The following is a 23,750-nucleotide window of genomic DNA, read 5'->3' as shown; positions in this document are numbered from 1 at the left end:
CGAATGAAACGGAGCAGGTTCAGCTTCACTATGAACGCAGCTGCCAGCCGGCACTAACGTTTCGACTGGTTCCTCTGCGGTGGGATGTGGACAGGACAACCTAGCAGCAATCTGCAAACATCAAGACTCGTTTCAGCCTGGGCTTTTCAGCAGTGGTATTCCCTGCCAAGTAAGTCACACGCAGCTAAATGACAATGAATTCATAAAACAAGACACTTCTGATGGAAGCCTCCACCGTAGGGAACGTGTCCTTTCTCCCGTAGATGTGGAAGAATGACAGTCATCCTTAGTAGTGGTTCAAGATGATTTGAGAAGATAAATAAATGGAATAAAAACGAGGTGGGAAAGAACGAAATGTTTTCACCTTAGGAAAAACAGTAACCCTAATTCCAGTTAGTGTGTGTCGTTGTATATGTGGAAGAAGGGGGGGGGGGGGGTAGTTTGTTACAAACCAAATCGAAATAGGCAAAATTTCAGACCACAGCGTCTTCAGTTAGTCATTAACAGAGAGGAGGCCGAGAGATGTCAAGATGTCTTCCAGCTGTGCATCAGCAGCGGTCTCATCATCCTCGTCTCGTTCCTTTAATGGGAGCAGCCATCTCCCGGCAACGGAGCCCTGTGCGCCTGCACTCCGGGGCAGGGAAGGGGCTGGGGCTGCTGCGGTGGCTAAGCTAGCGGCTAGCCTCTAGCTGATGATTGCTGCAGACCTGCAGAGGACAGTCGGGGGTTGCCGGCCGGCCATCCGCATGTCACATCGGGGTTTAACCACCTGCTGTGAACTACAGGGTCCACATGCGGAGCAACGCATCCACCCCCCCGCACGATTAACACGCATCCTTCTGCCCGTTCTGTCTGGTGTCGTGCGTTGACTCGGGGCAGGTCGCGGTACCTAAGCGGCTGAAGATTGCGCGCACGCACGCACACGCACGCAGACACATCCACATTAAATTGTTGGCTTCTTCACGACCATCCAAAGACTTGAAGTGGGCCGAGTGTTGGTCGCTAGAAGCGCGGTCACACGGCGCCGGGCCGGGGGGGGGCCCGGGGGGGGGGTTCATGGACTTAGAGGACATCGCATGCTGCGAATAGGCGGTAACGTTATGTGGTCCATCATCACAGCGCACGTCTCCGCTACATGCCTTAATTGTTTAACACGACCCCGGTGCCCAACGCCGACATTAAGCCGTAATATCTCCGCAGCCTGCGTCCCGATAGCAGCCACCTGCACGGCGGAGGAGCGGGGACATGAGGCCGGGTGACAGGGGCGAGGAACGTAGGAAGGGGTGACATTACGCCACCGAGCCCCGGTACCGCGGATTTAATATCCATGTTAGAGGCGTGACAGTCAGTGTCAAGAACCAAGCTGCCCCGAATGCATACGTGCACGGGGGGGGAAAAAAAAAAAAGACCGGCGATTTCTTACCTCAGGCGGTGTGTCGAACCAAGTCCCGCGTAGCAGCCATGTTCGGAACCCCGATCTCCCCCCGTCCACACGAACCGAGCCCCCTCCCCCGGACCAGTCGCCTCTCTTCCGAAATCCAAGTAATGGGTTTGGCAGAATTGTCTACCGATAAAATCCCGGCGGAATGGGTGTCCAGTGAAAGTGCGTTATTCTCCGGAGCGCAGCGCGCGGCCGGTCGATGGGGGCAGATTGCCGGCGCGGCGCAGCTAGCCGTGCCTAAGGGGAGGTGGGCAGCCCGCCGCCGCGACCACCGACACCTCAGTCCTCTTTCCGCTCCGCCAACGCAATGTACTTGTTCCGAGAGGTATTCTCAGATATGCACTATGCTACCATACAATTAGAGCGTAGGCCCCTATGGGGTAACAAGCCCGCCTACTTAAAAAAAAAATTTTTTAAAAAGGAAAGAAGCTAACATTAGCTAGCCACAAGCTAGCATGCTAGCTGTCTAATAAAACACTGCCATTGGAATTAAGAGTAAGACAGTCCGCACACTGCAGGCTGCTCGTCGGGCAGCGTCCGGCCGATGGTCCGCTGCACGGTACCGGCAGGCGTTAAGGAGAACCGCACGTATTTCAGCAGGCACAGCTACCGCTAGCTCTGTGCTGGCCGGCCCCTCCGTGATGTTAATATCGGTCAAAGAGGGGCTGCATTGAGCGCGCACTCCCGACGCCAGGCGAGCACGGCCCGGCGCGCGCCGGAGGAACGTTCCCACAAAATGGCTGCCAAAACAAATCCGCCGCGGACGGTCACCCGAGTAACTCACCCAAGTTGACGTTTACCGTCGTTTATAGTTGGTTTTCACATCGTAATACAACCTACCGGAACGCCGCAGTCGGTGGCGCGTGACTAAACCGCTTTTAACGATTCATGTCCACCGGCAACACGTCACCGGAGACAAGTCCCCTCAAACTGGTGGATGGAGGCCAAACATTAGTTCTAAATCCAGGTTTTAATAGTTCCTGTGCGGGTTGGTTGCGCATCAGCTTGTGCTGTCAAAGTGAAACGCAAGACCTGGACATCTGCTGAGGCTTGTTAAACGGGTCAGTAGTCTGAATAGTCATAGATCAGAAGAACAAAATAGCAATCATAAACATTTTATTAAAACAAAGTTGGCATTATATGTCAAAAAAACAAATATATAAACTGTTCAACGCATACATTGTTGCAAATTACAACTGTTGTATTCCGCCAACACAAAGGACTGTGCGGCCAAACTACAAGTCAGGAAAAGGGCACGTCTCTATTTGTCTGTACACACGATCACCACTAAACACCTCAGCAGTCGGCTTCCTCAGCTACAAAATGTGAGTGTTGTGCAATTAGTACACACAACATTGAGCCTGTACACAAGTTATGACAGATGACTTATTGTTCACCAGCCACCTGATCAGCACTGTGTCGATGAGTCGGATGGAGCTTAAGGTAAAGAGGACATAAGAAAATAAGATTCTATGATAGAATGAGGAGCATGGAAGTGATAAAGTACTGACCAAACAAGAAACCAAATGAGATCCCATAAATACACAAGACTGGATATTTTGCCGTTGTATTAGTCTTCCTGATGTGCAGTTACACAGAAACAGGTTATCAGTTCAATGTACGAGCCACAGGTGTGAAGTTACGGGTGGTAAAGCGCTGCACACATGACAAAAACACGACTCCAATCTGGCACACAAACGTTATGCAGTGTTCTCCCAACCCCGCCGGCTATAGAGACGCCAGCGGTTGGATGCTCGGTCAGTCAACTGAAAAGAAAGATACCCCGACATGTTCGACCCTCCTGTCGTCTCACAGTACAAGGCAGGAGAGCAGTGGAAAATAAAAAGCAGATGTGGTTTAAAAACCCAGCGCCGTCTTGAGTCCCTCACTTCTTTTTCGGTGCAGGTCTGAGGAGACAAAAACAAACAAACATGTTAGCATAACATGTCGTGGGGGAAAGAAAAGCATAACGCTGTATGAATGTGTGTCAACCTGGGAAACTCAGTAGGAAAGGTGGGACAGTTTCTAATCACATCCTACGGTACTTACTACCGGATACCATTATTAGCGTTTACCTGCAGATACTGTAGCGCGACAAAGGATTACTGATAAAACAGTCCAGGCCCACCTGTTTAAGAGCTTTGAACTCTATGAAGAAACTATATGAAATGCCTTTAAGCAGCGACTTGTGCAGACAGTCAGCTGCATTGGTAGATATGACCGATTATTTTAATGAATTTGTCAAGAATCAGAGTACACCATGTTTGTGGGACCTTGAAATGAGTCCAAAACTAGACATGGGTAAGGACATTTCAACTTTTAAACAGTCCACCAGATGGAGCTGTGTCAACCTAGTAGCTTGATATAGACTAGCAGGTCCTAATTTAACCATTAAGTATAGATGGACAATCCTGACGGACTAGCTTTCATCTACACGTCGATTTGCTTGCAGAAACAAAGTTTGATCACAACCATCAACCATTTGAAGTTGGGACAATGATTTAGCAGTGAAGCTCGGAGCCGGCCGCCAACGCATGTCGCAAGCCCGATTGAATAGCTCACCGCAAACTAGATTCATCATTTTTACGATAACTATTTGCCAGACGTCTAAAGCCAGACAGCTTCATTAGAGACCATGCAGGTGTGGATTGGTGGAGTGCGAACAGTCACAGTGGAGCGTTAATGAGCAGTCTGCTGTGGGCGTACCTGTAGATGCCCACAACCACGGCGTGGTCCCTCTCGTACGGCTCCAGCGTGAGCTGCTCCTGAGGCTTCATGTTCTCAGCGCTCATCTTCTTCACTTCTGAGGCAAACACCACCTCTGGGGGCGCCGTCGAGTCGATGCAGTTAGCCTGAAGTTTAAAAAAATAAAATTGTGCATTTGTATACATATGATCACATCTCATTATGTTTGTCTTAAATTAACAGCAGAGAACATGCAGCAGGAATGTCAGATAAAGAATAATTACATAGAAATATTGGATTGTAACCGATCAAACAGTTCATGGAAATAAATGCAGAGCTCAGGTGCAGAATGTTCCACTAAGGAAAACTGCTGGTCCACCTTAGAGGTCGTGCTATTAAGAGGGAGGAGTTGTTGCGTTGTGCTTCATGTTCGCGGTGTGAAGGGCTGCGGACATCAGCGTACCTTGATTGAGATAACAAAGTGTCCTCCGTTCTTCAAGAAGTTGTGGGCGTTCAAAGCAACAATTCTGGTCTGGTCCGGCTGCGCAACGTCAGCAAAAATCACATCCACCATTCCTAAAGAAAGAGGGAGAACGTTACTGACTATTCACTCATTGTTGCAGCGACGAGCACAACCACCCAATGAAGCTTCCCCCCGTTCCATTGGCCTCTAGAATACATTAAGCTACGGGACCACGTCAAATCAAAAATAAAAATGTCATGCGCAGTGTCAATGTCATGAATTGATGTATGAGATGTACTCCAATAGTTTTTGTCACAGGCGTCTCCACTAACATGTGCGGATCGGGACTACCTACCAACCAGCATGCGGTACTTGTGTGGGTGGCGGGCATCCTCGATGATTGGAATGATGTTTGTGCGTTTCTTTGCTACGTTTAGAAGGTCGCGACCCGATCGATGGGAGAACTCCACGGCGTAGACCAGCCCCTCCTGTAACACACACAACTGTTAGAACACCTGTGTTGAATTAAACACAACTTTAAGTTCTGCGACTGACCAAGAGTTAAGGACTCACCGGTCCAACAATGTCAGAGACGTGGGACACCGTGGTCCCAGAGGCCGCTCCCAGGTACATGACCTTTGCCCCGGGCTTGATGTGAATCTGGTCCACTCCTCCCAAGATGGCTGCAGCCAGCTTGGAGCGGAAGGGATTCCAGGCCCTGTACTCGATCTTCAGCTCGCCTTCCTACCGGACAACAGAGAATGTTTTTCATTGGCCAAAAGCTCTGCAGTTACGGTGCGACATCTGGGATGCGAGGAACCGCCATCTTACTTCCACGCTGATCCTCTTCTCTCCGTACACAGAGTCTCCCACCACCATGTTCTTGGTCACCAGGGCGTCCTCCTTCCCTCTGCAGATGAACACTCCTGAGTGGGGATGAAAACACAGGAGTCAGTTTCTAGGGCACAAACACCAGTAGCCAATAGGAAATTTAAATCTAGTTACAGGGAAACAACAAATCTGATCTGTTTTGACAGTCAGACAGGTGCGCGTCCCTGATGAAACCCACGATAAGTTTTATCAGTGCATACGACTAGTAGACAGACTTTGACAAGTTATATAGAATAAATGGGTCATTAACCGTAGTAATACAAACCTTCATGTCTGTGTGGCTCAACTGTGACCTTCCTCCCGGCACCAAAGCCTCCTCTGCCTCCCCTCCCTCTGGGGCCTCCTCGTCCACCCCCTCGACCCCGAAATCCGCCACCATCGGGAGACCTGAATGATCCACCTGAGGAAAAGAAAGACTTAAATACACCTTTGCTCTGGTAGTACCAGTATGTATGTATGTATAATTAAAGTAACACTCAAACTGCAACATCAATACTATGATATTTGATAATGACCTCTCCCTCTGAAGCCTCCGCGTCCTCGGTCACCAAAGCCTCCCCGTCCTCCACGGTCACCGAATCCTCCCCGTCCTCCACGGTCACCGAATCCTCCTCGTCCTCCCCGTCCTCCACGGTCTCCACGAGGAGAAAAGCCTTAAAATCAAACACAGAACACAGATATTAGGGCCGTGGCTCTACAAACGCATACCGGGAAGCTCTCACTGCAGCGAAAATATGCATTTTAACGCCACATAACTGCTCCATCACATGCAAACTGCTGCTGAGAGAATAGAGATGTTCACAATATGTGTCAGTGTGCTTCTCTGGAGGAAAACGGGTTACACACGGTTAGCAATGATCGTTCCATTTATTTAGGTTATATTAAATCATTTATACATTTAGAGTGTATCTTAGAATGAATGTTAATTTCACTTTAGCTGTATGTTGAACGGTATTAATTAGTTCCCACTTTCTCAAAATGGTTGCTGGTAGCAACACTGAGCCCCTCGCTGTCGAGACAGCAGTAACTTCACTTTCACGGTAGCATTTACTGTGTTTTACCGAATACCCCCGGGAGCGTTTCCCCACACGAGTCCAGGGTGTAGTCACCCCACAACATACCGGGTTGTGTTGCTCTCTGGTCAGGGTCGAACAAACGTGTGTTTCCACGTGCCGCAGCCGGGTGAGTTTTAAAGAACGGGCCGGATATCAGCGCGCGCACGAGGTTCCAATCCGGGCTGTTAGCGGGTTAGCTTCGGCTACCGCTAGCTAGGGCTACAGCTAGCTTTAGCCTCGTGTCAGCGGTACACAAAAAGATAAACTAGGCGGTCTTATCCAACGTATCAGGCTTTAGACCGCAAAGAATACTTTGACCGCTGTGCGCAATATTCTGCCGTAAACGAGATTACTTGTGCGGGTCGCTGCTGCGCACGGCGGCTCAACACGTGTGTTAAGAGACTCGTGAGCGCTGCAAGCCGCGCTGCCGCTTATCCCCCACGTGCGACCGCTATTACATGCACACTATATTTCAGCTGCTGCATGGACGTACATTAAAAGCACACGCGTCCACACGCTTTGGGACACTAGTTCCTCCGTTGAACAAAGTCCCCGGGCGGAGAGCTGAAGCAGCGTGGCGGGGAAGGCCGAGCGCATATCAGCGCATTCAGCTATAAAACCACAGAGGACCGCTAAACAAAGTAAACACTCACATTGTTTTTAAATATATACTTAAAGTACTATCATATCTGGGGTAACTTACCTGGCCTCATGTTGTATGTTGTAATGCAGTTTATTTGCGGCACCAACGGGACACTTGCGCTCCTCTGCTGCTGCTGCTCTCACTGGAAGGACGCAGGCTGACCACGTGTGCCGCTACACGCCGACTCGCTGCTTCTACGCTGCCGACGAGCGTCGTGTATCACAGCGCCGACAACATGTGTGCCACCTACCGGCATGGAGGGGCCACATCTACCGTTAGTACAGACAAAACGTCTGGTGCATGGGCAGGTACAGAGGTGTATTAGGAAGAGGAATACAAGTTAAAAATGTAGCATTGATCCATAAGAAATGTATCAAACACATCAAATCAAGAATCACATTAAACGTTGCCCTGACCTACAAGGCAGTAATTCCATCAACCTTGATCAAATGACTTCTTTAATTTCTATGTATAAATCTTCTACTTGTCTCTTGGATCCGATTCCGACTAAGCTGCTTAAGGAAGTTTTTCCTTTAGTTAGCACGTCTTTATTAGATATTATGAATCTGTCTTTGTTCACAGGACATGTACCACAGTCCTTCACGGTAGCTGTAATTAAACCACTTCTTCGTCGATCAAACCAGAAGAGACAAACAGCTTGTTAGTCTTCAATAATGTCTTGGAGACGTCAAAACTTGGATGACCAGCAACTTCCTGATGCTAAACTCAAAAAAACAGAAGTTATCTTGATTGGCCCAGAGCGCCTTCGAAGCCAGCTGTCACGTGATTCAGTTTTTATGGATGGAATTGCTCTGGTACCCAGCAGCACCGTCAGGAATCTTGGAGTTCTCTTCGACAAGAATATGACCTTCAACTCGCATATAAAGAAGACTTCAAGGACTGCCTATTTTCATCTACGTAACATATCAAAAATCAGGAACTTCCTGTCTCAAAGTGATGCAGAAAAATTAGTTCATGCGTTTATTACTTCTAGACTGGACTACTGTAATTCTTTGTTATCAGGCTGCTCTTGTAAATCTCTTAAGCCTCTCCAGTTTATTCAGAATGCTGCAGCACGTGTATTAACAAGAACTAAGAAAAGGGATCATATTATGTCCTGTATTAACTTCTCTGCACTGGCTCCCTGTTAAATCAAGAATAGATTTTAAGGTACTTCTCACCTACAAGGCACTTGCTGGTGAGGCACCGTTGTATCTTAAAGAGCTTATAACACCGTATTGCCCTACAAGGCAGCTGCCCTCCATAGATGCTGGGTTACTTGTTGTTCCTATGGTTTTAAAAAGCCTTCAGTTATCAAGCTCCTCTTTTGTGGAACCAGCTTCCACTTTCAGTCCGGGGGGCAGATTCGGTCAGCTCTTTTAAGGTAAAGCTTAAAACTCTCCTCTTTGATGTTGCCTATAGTTAGGGCTGGCTCAGGTTAGCCCGGACCAGCCCTTAGTTAAGCTGCTATAGGCTTAGACTGCCGGGGGACTTCTTAGGGCACAGCAAGCTCCTCGCTCACGCTCTCGTTCTACAATAATTCACGTTTTATTAATGCACATGACTAATTCAGCTTCTTTCCGGGAGTTATTTTGTGCTTTCTCCCCTAGCAGGTCTCCGTAGATCGTAGTTCCTTCTGGACCCTGGTCCTGACACCTACCGTGGCCATGCTGACACCTGCTGCTGCTGCCATCATCATCATTATTTTAAATATGAATCATATTACTGTAATCATAAACCAACATTACCCTCTCCTAAAGTCTTTGTGCTCTCCCTCCCCACAGGCTTCCGAAAGCGACGCAAGCAACGCAAGCCTCCCGCAGGCTGCGATTGGTCCGCTAACTACGTCCTTTACGGAGTCTCACATTTCTGCTTTCATAGCCCGATACCGCCATTATTAAAACGAAGAATGTTTACGAGAGAACGGATCAGATTTAAGAACTTTTGTTGGATAAAAATGCGTAAATATGACCGCTTATACAAGCCGTCATTGGCGGGTTGTAGAAGCAGGTTGGATTCACGGAGGGAGATCGCCACAAACGCTGGTTTGCCGGTCGAGAGGAACACAAAGTTGTGGAGGAAAATACGGGACAAATGTGTCCGCGATGACGCAAACGCAGAAGCAAACGCAGAAGCATGCGCCAGCCTTTAGACATTTCTCTTTGATAAGGCTTATAGTTAGGGCTGGCTCAGGTTAGCCTGGAGCTACATATGATGATGGTTACATCTGGTGGTGGTCACGTCTGGCGGTGGTCACGTCAGGTGGTGGTCACATCTGATGGTGGTCACGTCTGATGGTGGTCAAGTCTGGTGGTGGTCACATCAGGTGGTGGTCAGGTCTGGTGGTGGTTACGTCTGGTAGTGGTCACGTCTGATGGTGGTCACCTCTGGTGGTGCTTACGTCTGATGGTGGTTACGTCTGGTGGTGGTCACGTCTGGCGGTGGTCACGTCAGGTGGTGGTCACATCTGATGGTGGTCACGTCTGATGGTGGTCAGGTCTGGTGGTGGTCACATCAGGTGGTGGTCAGGTCTGGTGGTGGTCACATCAGGTGGTGGTCAGGTCTGGTGGTGGTCAGGTCTGGTGGTGGTTACGTCTGGTAGTGGTCACGTCTGATGGTGGTCACCTCTGGTGGTGGTTACGTCTGATGGTGGTTACGTCTGGTGGTGGTCACGTCAGGTGGTGGTCACGTCTGGTGGTGGTCACGTCTGGTGGTGGTTACGTCTGATGGTGGTTACGTCTGGTGGTGGTCACGTCTGGTGGTGGTCACGTCAGGTGGTGGTCACGTCTGGTGGTGGTTACATCTGATGGTGGTTACGTCTGGTGGGGGTCACGTCTGGTGGTGGTCACCTCAGATGGTGGTCACGTCTGGTGGTGGTCACGTCTGATGATGGTCACGTCTGGTGGTGGTCACGTCTGATGATGGTCACGTCAGGTGGTGGTCGCGTCTAATAGTGGTGGTCCCGTCTGGTGGTGGTCACCTTTAATAGTGGTGGTCCTGTCTGGTGGTGGTCACGTCTGGTGGTGGTCACGTCTGGTGGTGGTCACGTCAGGTGGTGGTCACGTATGACGGTGATGGTCCCGTCTGGTGGTGGTTACGTCTGATGGTGGTCACGTCAGGTGGTGGTCACGTCAGGTGGTGGTCACGTCAGGTGGTGGTCACGTCAGGTGGTGGTCACGTCTAATAGTGGTGGACCCGTCTAGTGGTGGTCACGTCAGGTGGTGGTCACGTCTGATGGTGGTCACGTCTGATGGTGGTTACGTTTGATGGTGGACACGTCTGGTGGTGGATATACCTGATGACAGTTGTTCCTGCAGTGGTCCTGCCTTAAGGCTGGTGCAGCAATTCACGGTGAAGCAATTCACCGTCCAGAACACTAGGTGGAGTAACGTTTTTTGTCGAAGACGACCTAGAGAATGACGTTTTTGTGTGTGGAAGTCGTTGGTTTGTTTTGGAGACTTTATTGCCCTGTGCATCACCACTGCTGCTTTTCATCGCCTTTTTTTTGCGTGAGGCTTGCATAGCTTTTAACCGCTAGTCTAGAAAAATTGGTTGACGCACGCAATGGGCTTTTGCGTGTGCAAAAGCCCATTGCGTGAAAACACAGAAGCATAAAGGTTTACACCTGGCTTACTACTCTCAATATTTTAATCAGGAACATTTATTACCAAAATATGTTGTCTGACATACAAGGAATTTGACTTGGCGGCTGGTGCATAACATTAGACAAGATAAAAGTTGGGAGTTGTTCCCTGGAGGTTCATGAGCTCATCTCTGGAGAAAGAGCTCCGGGAATCCCAACAGAAAGCAGAATTAATAACAAAAATAAACAGCACTGACGTACCGAGGCTGCCATCTGCATCTTAATCATTTCTGTTGTATGAATGATCGTATTGTACATCTTTTACGTTGTTCATTCTGTATACATGACATCCATTGCATTCTGTCCCTCGTCCTCTGCCGTTTATCTAAGGTTAAAGGGTTTTAAAATAAAATTAATTGAATCATCCGTTTTAATTGTGTGTTATTCGTAAGGTTTCCTATTATGGTACTATATTGATGGACAGTTTTTGATTCAACCGCAATTTGGTTTTGAGTCTTTATCTGATTGTAAATGTGAGGTAATACAACTTAATGATGTATATTTAAAGGGGTTCACCCTTAGATGCTGAAAGAAAACAGCATGAATTGCCCTCAGAGTACAGAAAACGTGATGAAGTGCCCCCTCAGGTGCTCTTATAGAATAAATTGGATCCAGTCACCTCTCGGTGCCCTTCCAGTGGAGAAAAAAGGTCCAGTGTCCTCTAGGGCAGTGCTTACCAAACTTTTTAGGCCATCCAGCCCCTTCTACATCCCAACTGGGTTCATGTGCCCCCAATCCCCCAATTAAAAAAGAAGGACACAGAGCCTATTTATAGCTGCAATAAAATTGGAATAATGAGAGAACAGTTTGTTCATGCGTGGTATTTGTTTACAATATTTAGTCCAGTGTTAAATGTCGCAGTGTAAACATAAACCGAACAAAGGGGCATTGGAATTGGAACAAACAGACCAGGTGGGAAACACTGCAACAAAGTTTCAATAAATTCCAGTTACGACACTTTTAAACAGCAATAGGGATGCAGAGGACTCAGAGGCAGATTCCATCACATTTAATTGACAAATAACCATACATAGTGGTTACATTAATTTAAATTAAAAATGTAACGTTACACATCATTGATCATCATAAGTAGGGAAATGATTTAAACACAGTGAACCACGTAAAGAACAGGCACAAGCAGTCTCAGAAACGAATAAAAAGGGTGAAGTCTATTTGAATATTTCACACTCATCGTTTCATAAAATATAAAATATTGTCACCAAAGCCAACGTAAAACACCATTTAAAATGACCTCCCATTTTATGAGGAAAGAGCCTGAAAGACGTTGAAATCAAAGAGTAAAATCAAAAAAATACCCTCAATTGTAATTCAGATTTTTTACGTTGTCATGGTGACGTGACAATGTTGCAGCAAAGTGCTGTCGCATTCATATTTAGACCATTTAAAGCCCTCACAGACTTTCACACGCAATCACTTACCAGGTGACGTCATTAAGTCCCTGGCGGTTTAGGGTTTAGGGAGGAGATGAAGACAGGACGTGCGTATCGCAGGCAGGGACGTGCAGGAAAAGCATATCATTTGCGCAGATATCACATTTTACAAATATTGTCATTTTCACATACATATATATATATATATATATATATATATATATATATATATATATACACAGAAAACAAATAAATATGCAAGGTACAGTCATACAGGGTTGTCATGACTAGTGTGGGTTGAGCATTTAGACGTGTAAATGTGAAATGACGTCTGCGACTCGCATCGCCACAGCGCCACCTGGCGTCTCTTTGCGGCAGCGCCCGCAGCTACCGACGGAAGTAGCCGGTGTGTCGATGACACGTCATTGAGGTCAGACGGGAGGAAAGATGGCGAGCACCTACGAGAGTTTCAACTTGTAAGTGCTGCGGATCAACAGCGTAACACGCCGTCGCGTTTTGTTTCGTTGGGACGGAGGGAAGAGGCGAGCGGCCGCACGAACGCGGCCAGACGACGGAGCGGCGCTGCGTCTTTAGTGCACCGCGTCTGCGCCGCCATCGTGTTTCGAACAATGCTAACGTTACCCGCACCGCATTCCGTATAAACTTTCCCCCACTAACGAGCTTTTTTTTAAAATCGCGTTGGATATGACAGCAGCACGTCGCTAACCTACCGCTGTGTGTCAGGAGTCCCGTGCTGCCGGGTGAAGCTAACGTTAGCGTTAGATAGGAGAGAGCCGGCTCTGCTGGCTGCTTCCAGCCGGCCACACGGCTCCATTAACGTTAGCTAACTGCTAACTGCTAACAGCTAACTGGGCTCCCTGTCGGCGCGCTGCGCAGTCTTCCGCCAGTTGACTCTAGTCCGCAGGTTTCTTTTGGAGTGACGGTGTTACACAGTGGCGGTGGTGATGGTGCTCGCGGGGTTTTAAACATCTGTCTGTCTGTCTCACACACACACACACACACACACACACACACACACACACACACACACACTAGGCGCACAACACCAGAGAAGTTCTACGTGGAGGCTCTTGATGAGGGATCCGAGGACGTCCTCGCCATCGACCGGGTGTCGACGGAGACGACTCTCACAGGTGAGCGCTGCTCAGCGCGTGACGTGGCCTAAGCAAATATTAGTTGACGGGGAAAAACAATTAATTGTCAAACTTGCAAACTTTCATCATCCTTTAAATGAATTTCCTTTAGTATAGTCCAAATTCACAAATGACACATTCGCCTCAGAGGTCTTTACGAGGTGTAAACATATTATTATATTAAGGAGAATATAACGCCAGAGGAGGGATCTAATGGATGATATAATGGATGCCATGTGCCACAGAACGAACGTAAAAATGTACATCTTTTTTTAGGGCTGGGGGCCGATATAATGGTTCATTACTAAATAATAAATAATAAAAAACAGCATCTTGGTAGAAATACATAAGACAAAATGACCTCATAATGGATCAGTGTTTTCCAGCTGGGCACAGACTCAAATCGCAGGGTTAGTTGTGTTAATCATTTAGTTCATTCTCTTGTGTAACGTTACATTCCATTTGTTTAACTTATTAGAGAAAATGAAAGAGCAAGATGGCTCGTCAACGCCTTCCAATTACTTTCTGTCATTTATCAAGTATTTATCTTGTGTGAATATTTAGTTGTGACTTATCAAAGTGCTCTTTTATTACTCTTCGAGTAAATATAAGGTTCTGTATAAATGACACATTTGTTTTGACTTGAAGTGATGTTTTTTTTTAAAAAGTAGGTCTACAAAAAATAGTTTGGGAAGCTCTGGTTGTAGGAAGTAAAGATGACCGTCGACGCTTTTTACTTGTAGTTGGGCTACAATGATGGCTTGTTTTTTGTAACGATCACATCAGAAGCCGGTTTCAAGGCGTCACTTGTTCTCGATTCGTCTGAATTTGCTCTTCACCAGCAGCCCAGTTGAGACTTGTTGCGTAACGCTGGCTGTGTGCTGCTCTGGTCCTCAGTGAGGAGGGACATCCCTGCGTCTGCTGAGACCCGGCCGATATGCGGCCTCATGGGGACCATCCGCCTGGTGGCAGGTGAGTTGAGAGGACGGGGTGGCCGTCGGCAGGTGGCAGCAGGGCTCTCTCGTCTCACACCACTCGTTCTGTGTCAGGCATGTACCTGGTCGTCATCACAAAGAAGAAGAAGGTGGGGGACCTGCTGGGCCACGTCGTGTGGAAGGCCGTGGACTTTGACATCGTCTCCTACAAAAAGACGATCCTGCACCTGACGGACACCCAGGTGGGTGTCTCATGAGTCCTCATTGCACTTGGGGCAGATGTCTAAAAAAGCTCGGGGTGGCGGTCAGCAAAGTTAGAGGGTTTAAATGTCCTTCAAGTTGCTGGATGTTCTTTCATGGTGGTGCCACCCGCTAGCAGCAGCTTCTACCCGTCTGACCTCGGGAGCTGGTCCGTGTCTTTGTTTCAGATGCAGGACAACAAGGCTTTCCTGTCCATGATCAACAACGTGCTTCACACGGAAGCCTTCTACTTTGCAACGGACTACGACCTGACCCACACCCTGCAGCGCCTGGCCAACACCAGCCCCGAGTTCCATGAGATGAGCCTCCTTGAGCGGGTGAGATAAACCTTCCCTCGTTCAAAACCAAAGAAAGCTCTTTCTTGTGTGCTGTCTTTTAGTGAAAAGGGTGTGTTTTATACCATATACAGTCTGACACAGAATAAAATACGCAATTCATGTTACCCATGAAATGGGAACTAAATTCACATAAAATGAACTATTGTGTATGTAGAATAAAAAACCTCAATCTAATATTTAACGTAGTAATATTTCCCCCTCTGACGGGTATTAACTGGTTCTAACTGTCCGTGCTTCAGGCAGATCAGCGCTTTGTGTGGAACGGCCACCTGCTGAGGGAATTCATCGCACAGCCGGAGGTGAGGCTGAACCCACAAGCCTTTTCTCACAACCCCCCTGATATAATAATGGTAGCAATGTAAAGCGTTTCCTCACCTGACACCGGTCTTCTTTTACAGTTACACAAGTTTGTGTTTCCTGTCGTCCATGGCTGTATCCTTCCTTGCTCGTTGGTGGTGTTTTTGTGGGATCTTTCATGTCTGGCCCGTCTCCCCCGTGAACTCTCTGTATCACCCACAGAAGGTGGTTTGGAGTAAGAGACAGAAACAAATCACTAAGAGCAGTACATCGTTTTGCTCCACTGCTGTTGGCCTTTTCTGTTTCTCCAGACCGGGGCGTCCCGACCGCCCTCAACGCCGTTATGTAACATTTTTATTGAATTGCGGCGCATGGAGTCCTCCCTATTCCATGTCAGTTTTCTTAACCGCCTGTGGACCAGTCATCACTATGAAGTCGGGCTGCATCAGCGGAAAGGTCTTTGATTGGATCATTATCTCCAGGAGAAGCTGCTTCAGAGCCGGAGTGCGCTACTATGTCCGAGGTAACACCACTGCCCTCGCGTCTACGTGGGATGAGTTCACAAAGATTGTTTAGCGACACTTTAACAAATGTTTTGCAAACATGTTGAAAACACACTTGCAGCCAATTTATTGCCCCCAAAAAAGCCTGTGGATATCAGTTCTACAATGGCCGGACCTTTCAAAACTTTTTTTCTGTCCGCAGGCATCGACTCAGAAGGCCATCCTGCCAACTACGTGGAAACGGAGCAGATAGTGCAGTACAACAGCGCCAAGGCCTCGTTTGTTCAGGTGAGCAGAAGCATTGGTGCCCCGGCAGAGACACAAGGACGGATCCCAGCGGTTGTGGTTCTATCACGACAACCGTCCATACGACCACCAACATTCTTTAGATTGGTTCCGTATTGAACAGCAGCAGAAACCCACTGAAGGCTGTACGTCCCTTGTTTTGTCTCCTTGTAGACGCGAGGGTCCATCCCCTTCTACTGGTCCCAACGGCCCAATCTCAAGTACAAGCCCAAACCACAGATCAGCAAAACCGTGAACCACGTAAGCTGCCTCTCATCTACGCCAGAATGAACACGTTTCTTTTTGTCCCCCACAAAGTTTCTCACTGTAGTTCTCTTGTAGTTGGACGGATTTCAGAGACACTTTGACTCTCAGATTATCCTGTACGGAAGACAAGTCATTTTGAACCTGGTAAGATGTCACTTACTTTATGAAAGGTTTTGATTCCACACCGTTCAGTCCGATAATACGACCCTTCTTCGAAATAATTCATATTGGTTTCCCTCGTCAGATCAACCAAAAGGGCTCAGAACAGCCTCTGGAGCTGGCCTTCGACAAGTTGGTGACCAGCCTGGGAAACGGCATGATCAAGTAAGTTAGCGCCATCTGAAATGAGAAGTCATCACTACGTTTTGGTAACCGCCTACTTTTTTCTGCAGGTACATCGCCTTTGACTTCCACAAGGAGTGCAGCCGGATGAGGTGGCACCGCCTGCAGATCTTGGTGGACATGGTCGCTGAAATGCAGGACGAATTTGGGTGAGTCATTTTATTTATTTATTTTTTTTGCCTCGTGCGCCAGGTAGATATCTACATCCGCCTCTGCAGCAGAAGTAATGGTGTGCGTGTCTCCAGATATTTCCTGGTGGACGCAGACGGGAAGGTGATGTCGACCCAGGAGGGGACGTTTAGGAGCAACTGCATGGACTGTCTGGACCGCACCAACGTCATCCAGAGCATGCTGGCCCAACGCTCGCTGCAGTCCCAGCTACGGGTACGACCCTTTCATCCCACACCTTCAGAGACTTCATGCAGCAGTACCAGGCTCTATACTTAGAGACACCTCCTGAACTGAGCTATGGAGTCGCATATTTTCACAAAAAACATGATCAGCAGTCCGGTGACTTCAGCGAGAACATAGACGCCGGAACTCAATTCGGATGTTTCACAATTAAAGTGAGGGATTGTACCTGCTCATATACAGCAGCGTGATGGCGCGAGCAAAAAGAGAAAATTCTGAAAAAGGAAAGGAGGGGAAGTACGACCTAAATGTGTTGTAGTGATCATAAATGCTGAAATTCGTTGGTTCATCTGAAGGCCGATACACATTTAGGAAGGATTTGGCTCTGCATTTACAGCAGATTGAAATTGAGGTCAGAAGACTGGGAGGTTCCTTGCTGAAACATCATGTAACACACTATAAGCTTCATACCGTAGTCTTTACCAAATGAATCCCCATGTTAATGTGTGTTTGTGTGGCTGCAGAGAATGGGAGTCCTTCACGCGGGGCAGCAGATCGAGGAGCAGGCCGACTTTGGCAAGATGTTCAAAAACGGTGGGCTCACGCAGCGGTTTCCTTTTGAACCGATTACCTGTCGAAGCCTGAGGCATCGAAGGGTCCTGGATGTTAACACGATCTGTTCTCTTCTTTCCCCCGAAACCGTGCGTTCACGCGCAGCCTGGGCAGACAACGCCGACGCCTGTGCCAAGCAGTATGCCGGCACCGGCGCCTTGAAGACCGACTTCACCAGGTCAGTTTTCAGAGACAACCAGTAATGTGTATCTGAACTCGTGCTAGCTGCCTGCTGATGACCGAAGGATCATTCAGGATGGAGGTCTGCTTGTTGGTCTATTTGTGTTAATTATGAGCATCAGCTCTCTGAAATACAAGCAGTTTTGTGGCGTTGTGTTTTTTCTACTCCTTGTATCCTCCGCTCTGCTCTGCATCGAGCAGCTCTATCCAAGCTTCTGACTTGTGGTCGTACAAATGAAATAGAATCTAGTTCAATTCAAATGTATTTTTTCTAGATTCTAAATGAGGCATGGCAATTAAAATGTTTTTTGATGAGGTATCACATTTAAAGCTTCTGGCTGTGATGTACAGTGTTTTTTGCGATGGTTTTGGAGCTTCAGAAGGTTAAGTTCACATGCGGTGGAGAGGGCCTACCCTCTGGGGAGCACGATATGGCGTCAGTAACTGGGATTGGATGGTGGTATACAAAGAGGGGATAACAAAACGGTTTGCATCCAACCAATGAGGACATTAGTGACTTCCTGCATGTTGTTGACTCACACAATGATCTCTCAGGACAGGGAAGAGGACTCAGTGGGGACTGCTGATGGACGGCTGGAACTCCATGATCCGATATTACAAAAACAACTTCTCTGATGGCTTTAGACAGGTGGGTCCTAACCGTTGTGTATTTTATGTGTTGATTAGTGCCTTATTATTTTTTTTTACTAACTATTTAATAGCTGAACTTAACATGTTCAGTATTGAGGGCAAATCTGTCAGGTTCCACTGGGTGCCTGAACCTTTTTCATTGCAGGTCATATCAAGAAAAACTAAGAAGTCATGTGACTTAAGTGTAGTAAATTACCTGTCAGTCAAACTCTGAAGCCGGTAGGAAGAAGAGCGAAAACATCTTTCCATCTAAACCCTTCAACGTTGTTCGTCTTCATCCAAGAAGTTCTCCAGTTCAGCATATGACACGAGCATAATTTATGCTATTCCAGCTACGCTAACGCTATTGCAAAAATCCCGGAGGCCAAAGTAATCCACGACGGTCAAGTAGTTGTTCAGCACCATCTGGTGGTGTGTGGAGGGAACCAAGTGTACCAGCTGTAGTTTGGCCCCCTGTGGCAGGAGGTGAAACGTCCTCATCTTTAGTTCCAGCAGATTATTGCCTAGACTATATAGATAGATAGATAGATATAATAAGATACATTTGAAAATCCCAAAAGCATGTCGGTCATTTAGAGGCGCACTCTCATGGCAAATGGAAGGAAACAGTCGCTGTGTTGTAACGCAGGACTCCATTGACCTGTTCCTGGGGAACTACGCTGTGGACGAGGCGGATTGGGCCACTCCGATGCGGGACAACAAGGACTGGAAGTTCCTGACGGTAAGAATGGCTCTGGAAGATGGATGGATATGTTTTTCCTCTTTGTCCCTGAGGCTTTTTTAAAAATGTGACTTCTTTTTGCTTTTCTAGCTGCCCATCGTCATGGTGGTGGCGTTCTCCATGTGCATCATCTGCCTGCTAATGGCTGGTAAGAAAAACTGCAATTCACTGAAATCAACAGAAACATTTATACAAAAAAACGTAACGATATGCTTCAGAGTTTCTTTTTAAATGTGCTTTGCTGACTGTACGCCCGCTGCCCCCCCACCCCATCAGGTGAGACGTGGACCGAGACGCTGGCCTACGTTTTGTTCTGGGGAACAGCCAGCGTGGTGACGGGGGGCCTCATCCTCTTTAATGGACTGGACTTCGTAGACGCCCCCAAGCTGGTCCAGAAGGAGAAGCTGGACTGAATGTGTGCGTGTGGAAAGCAGCTTGGCCCTGGCGACCTCACCGCCTCATCTTCTGGCTCTTCGTCACTTTACCCCCAGCAACAGCACCCGCAGGCCTGGAGCCTTTACTGACGGAAGGGGTGGAGTGGAGTGGAGGATGGCGGTGGGAAGCGGAGGCTGGGCCCCGTGCGCGACGACGGCGGTAAAGACAGGGACTGGGAGTGCACGGGGCCGGCTGCTGTCCACACTGCAGCTACTGTCATGTGGACAGGACTGTCTGTCTGCTGTTTTACTGGACACTAAACCTCTGGAGTTTGTTCTTTCTGGATGTGACTGTTTCCATGATTTCAGGGGAATGCAGTGGGACTATACGTCCCATTGAATACTCTTAATGGCTTTATTGAGATCAGTTCTTTTGCCTTTTGTTTTTTCTTGTTGCCAATATATGTTCATCCATGCAGAGATGCGTTGTCTGGGGTTAGACGCTGCCTGCGTCAATTATTCATGACCAGCAACAAGTTGATGAGCCTGTCCTCTTCTTCAGGCTGCAGGTAATCGGCCTTCTTCTGCGACAACTTCAATTACACAGCCAGTGTATGAACAGAAGTCCTCCGATTTGTTGAAAGGTGCACTTTTTTTCACTCAACATACTTGTGAAATTGGTCAGGGGTCTTGTATATTTAACACGTTTTTTTGTGAGTGGGAAATCCTCATACAAGTTTGATCTGTCAGGGTCCAAGGCAGCATTGTTTCAGAGCGCATGCGAAGGTTTTACCCGTACATCCTTTTCTGAGAGGACCTGATGCGTTGGTACCGGCGTCGGAGCACTGACCAAGCGGCAGTATTCAACGAGTGCGAGCGAGAGGGTTTGTTGAGCACTACATGTTGACCGCCATGTGTCGGAGTAAATCATTACAACCAACTGTAATCCCAGGCAACTAACAGCGTTTATTTACCATAAAACATGTGTGGCCAGAGAAGAGGGATATGTGCAGTCCAAAAACTAGCAAGAGTCCGCTAGAAAACAGCCCAGAGGACCAATTCTTCTTCTTCCAAAGCAGCAGTCGCTCCAGAATTGGCCAAATCTATCCAGAGAGTTGACTGACCTACGGCCCGTCCGATCCTTGAGCACTTGATTTATTTATGCTCCAAATCCCATGAGAACTTAAACTAATACAACCTACATGTTCTATCAGAAGAATGCCAACCCTCGCTTTAGTGATAGTTGGCTACAGCAGTCGGCGTCAGTTACCATCACAAACCGCTTGTTTTCATTTGGCACGGAGATGCATGGATATACAGATTTGCCTGTTATGTTATCTGTGACATTCCTGAGTATATGGTAAATGTTAACAATATTTAATGTTCTGTTCTATTGGGTAGTACGACAGAGAGACGTTATTTCCCAGTTATTCTGTTCCAAGAGGATGTTCAACTTAAGGACGATCACACAAATCTATCAACTTTGACTCTGTAAATTTAGATTCATGCTTCTTGATCAATGGGTCTCGTGTAAGTGATTAATGAGAATCTGTGGCATTCACCAATTTATTGTATTAAGAATTGTTTTCTAAATAGTAAGTGGTCCAGATCTGTAGCACGAGTCATGAACATTTTGGATTCAAATTGTTATGCCTTAATCTGAATGAATTTCCAGTTGAAATCTTACGTAAACTAGATGAAATAAAATATTTAAGACAAACTTGCATACATATATTTTGTTCGTTATGGCTACATGTTTACCGTTTATATTTTATTTTAAGATTTCAGGATTTAAATTGGAACTTTGGTACAGAATTTCTACATGACAGTTATGGTCTCGCTATGCCAGCTGCCTCTGGTCTGCAGCATCGACCTCTTACACCTTTCAAAGTGGTAACTTCACATACTTTTGCCTATTACATTATTTTGCTGAACTAATCTGCTTTGCTTTAGAACATGAACTGTATAGAAGTGGACGTGGCCACGTGATTCCCCCCCATTGGTCTGAAATGCTGTTTGGAAGCCTTGAGTTTAGTGTATTCTTGCCGTCACCATCTTGTTTGTGATGTCGCTGGAGGTTGTCGGGTTACTTCATGATGCTGTTATGTCTCTGTGACATCAGAGTCCTCATCAGAGCATAGAAATAACCCTTCCTGGTCACATCAGGTTATTTTTTTAACAGAAATCTGAAATGAATTTGAAAGGTTTGCTCAACAAACAGTAAGTTGTATCTCCAGTCATCATCCAAGTTAACTGGATGCTAATGTTTGCTACCAAAAAACAAATTCTTTGTACAATGCAAAGTGTCTCATTACAACAACAAGTTGAGTAAGACATTTAGGTGACCGACATATCCGGCACTCCTATTTAATATCTTACGTTAGCCCAAAATAGAGGGAACTCTGCGTCACTCTGCGTTAAAGCACTTTGGCTGCAATGCGACGTGAAGGCTCGGTAGTTTGTACTCGGCCTTGACGTTGCTGCTTTGGTCTTGAACCGCTCCATTTGTTGGCCGTTCTCTACATTAGTCCTTGTGACTCTGTGTACCGTATCGTCCGTTTTTTCACCGTCCAGAAACACGGGCCGATGCTGCAGCGCCGCTCTGTGTGCCGCTCGTTTGAACCTACGAGGCTCGACCGCAGGGTCCTCGGTTGTTTTTGCAGTAAAACGCTTGATTGACTGTAGATGTGTCGTTTGGTGTAAAGAAGCGATCTAATCAGCGACCTGTTCAGTCATTGAGCCTTTACGGCGCCAGGAAAGCCAATGAAGGGCCCAAACAGATCCGGCTTTCATCAAGGTTAAGTGGATTAAGTGCGTGCAGCGCGGTGTTCGGTAGTAATGTGAGGTATGTGTGTGATTTGTGATGAAATAAACCAAAAATACACATGTTAAAGTAAAATCTTTAAAAAACAAAACTTAAAAGTTCAACTCCACCCAGTTGAGCTGATACCGCTGCGTTTCCTGTTAATAAAAGCTGCCGTGAGACGCTCAAAGGTGGTGTTTTATGACATTTCTCTCAAACTTCTTGACTACTGAAACGTTTTGACTCCTCCTCTAAACAGAGAGCCATGTTTACCGTAGGCGTCCTATTCAGGCCCCCTTATCAGCATCTATTAGCTTCAGCATGCAACAATTGTGTTATTTACCAGATTGGAAAATTGCAGCAGTACTTTGAACAGCCTTGACCTTGTGATGCATCATTGTTTGCCCCATTTATTGTTTTATTGTGTTTAGTGCTTCTGAGCCTCTTATTAGATGGCGCTTTATTGGTTATATTGTTTTATAAGTCTTTTGTAATTTCCTTTTCTCATGCACCCTGTAACGCTGTTAAAGGCCCGTGTGCAGTTACCCAGCTCACACCATTCCTCTACAGACAGGTGAGAAAACAACAAGCTTGTTTCTTGCTTTGTTTTTGATTGTTTATAAATATCACTGCAACCCAACTCACTGTATCGTGCACATGTTTAAAATAAAACCATGAATTATTGGATTAGCTTAGTTTTGAATGCGTAATAGCAAGTTGTGTTTATACTTGGCACCAGGCCCAGTTCAATATAAAACAATTGCATGTGATATATACGGTAGGGGGTCACTACTAAATACGTCGATCAGTTTGGGGATCATTAATGTGCTACTTCATACATGTTGAATGCGCTTGTTGCTGTTTAGTATTGGTCCACTGGGGTGGGTTTTTTCACCAATGCCGATCATATCCGTGCTTTTCTTGCTAATCCAATCAGATGATGAAAAAACAAGCTTAAAATACCAGTTCAGATTAGCCAAAGTGAGCAAGAAGTGAGAGGCTGCCAAGACATTTCACTCATTTCAATGAAATACTGCATCCAAACAACTTTTAAGTTGCTGTGTGGTAAAGTACAAAGCAGCCCAGTTATAAAAACGCATAATGCATATGAATGGAATAGAGTTGTCTCAGCTGTCAACACCTGACCTGTGTGTGTTATTGTCGTCTCTGGGCTGTGCTGTCAACTGTGAACGTCCTGCCGGATCTTTGTCTTGACTTAGTGACTCCTGGTTCGACGGACCCATTCAGGGGAGAATGCCCAAGCTTGATGGATCCAGATTACATGTTGATACCAGACATATAAATGGTGCCAGAGTTTAGTTCTTCCTCACCTGCCTTAGGTTGACCCAGCTGAGATGGTTTTCATTAAGTGAAAAATTAAGACTTTGGTTAGCTTCCTCAGGAAGCTGCCGCCGAGTCCGTCCCGCACAAAAGATGTCTGTCACCACACCCATAGGCGGTTTG

At 46.9% G+C, this 23,750-nt stretch overlaps 3 protein-coding genes across 3 annotated transcripts in view; 1 reads left to right on the top strand and 2 right to left on the bottom strand.

Annotated features, from left to right (window-relative positions):
• The window catches only part of dyrk1b (dual-specificity tyrosine-(Y)-phosphorylation regulated kinase 1B), a 33,721-nt gene extending 31,387 nt beyond the window's left edge, over positions 1-2,334 (bottom strand). The window contains exon 1 of the mRNA XM_040164295.2: positions 1,424-2,334. The gene's annotated coding sequence lies outside the window, so the exon portion shown is untranslated. The remainder of the gene's footprint in view (positions 1-1,423) is intronic.
• Positions 2,335-2,540: 206 nt separating this feature from the next.
• Positions 2,541-7,822, bottom strand: fbl (fibrillarin). Its single transcript, XM_040164296.2, has 9 exons — positions 7,239-7,822; positions 5,996-6,133; positions 5,746-5,880; positions 5,421-5,515; positions 5,163-5,333; positions 4,945-5,077; positions 4,590-4,702; positions 4,148-4,293; positions 2,541-3,348 (listed from the first exon to the last, which is right to left on the bottom strand). The coding sequence occupies exons 1-9, from the start codon at positions 7,246-7,248 to the stop codon at positions 3,327-3,329; spliced, it is 963 nt and encodes a 320-aa protein (XP_040020230.1). The 5' UTR covers positions 7,249-7,822; the 3' UTR covers positions 2,541-3,326.
• A 4,626-nt stretch (positions 7,823-12,448) lies between these two features.
• sacm1lb (SAC1 like phosphatidylinositide phosphatase b) lies at positions 12,449-21,203 on the top strand. Its single transcript, XM_040164274.2, has 20 exons — positions 12,449-12,688; positions 13,269-13,366; positions 14,264-14,338; positions 14,416-14,543; positions 14,730-14,879; positions 15,140-15,199; positions 15,299-15,332; positions 15,619-15,720; positions 15,903-15,988; positions 16,160-16,246; positions 16,328-16,396; positions 16,497-16,576; positions 16,645-16,743; positions 16,840-16,978; positions 17,470-17,539; positions 17,663-17,735; positions 18,293-18,386; positions 19,017-19,109; positions 19,200-19,257; positions 19,386-21,203. The coding sequence occupies exons 1-20, from the start codon at positions 12,660-12,662 to the stop codon at positions 19,520-19,522; spliced, it is 1,761 nt and encodes a 586-aa protein (XP_040020208.1). The 5' UTR covers positions 12,449-12,659; the 3' UTR covers positions 19,523-21,203.
• The last annotated feature ends 2,547 nt before the right edge of the window (positions 21,204-23,750 follow it).

This window comes from Gasterosteus aculeatus, chromosome 20, assembly GCF_964276395.1.
Source record: "Gasterosteus aculeatus chromosome 20, fGasAcu3.hap1.1, whole genome shotgun sequence".
NCBI lineage: Eukaryota > Metazoa > Chordata > Actinopteri > Perciformes > Gasterosteidae > Gasterosteus > Gasterosteus aculeatus.
This window is presented reverse-complemented; position numbering and strand designations above follow the sequence as displayed.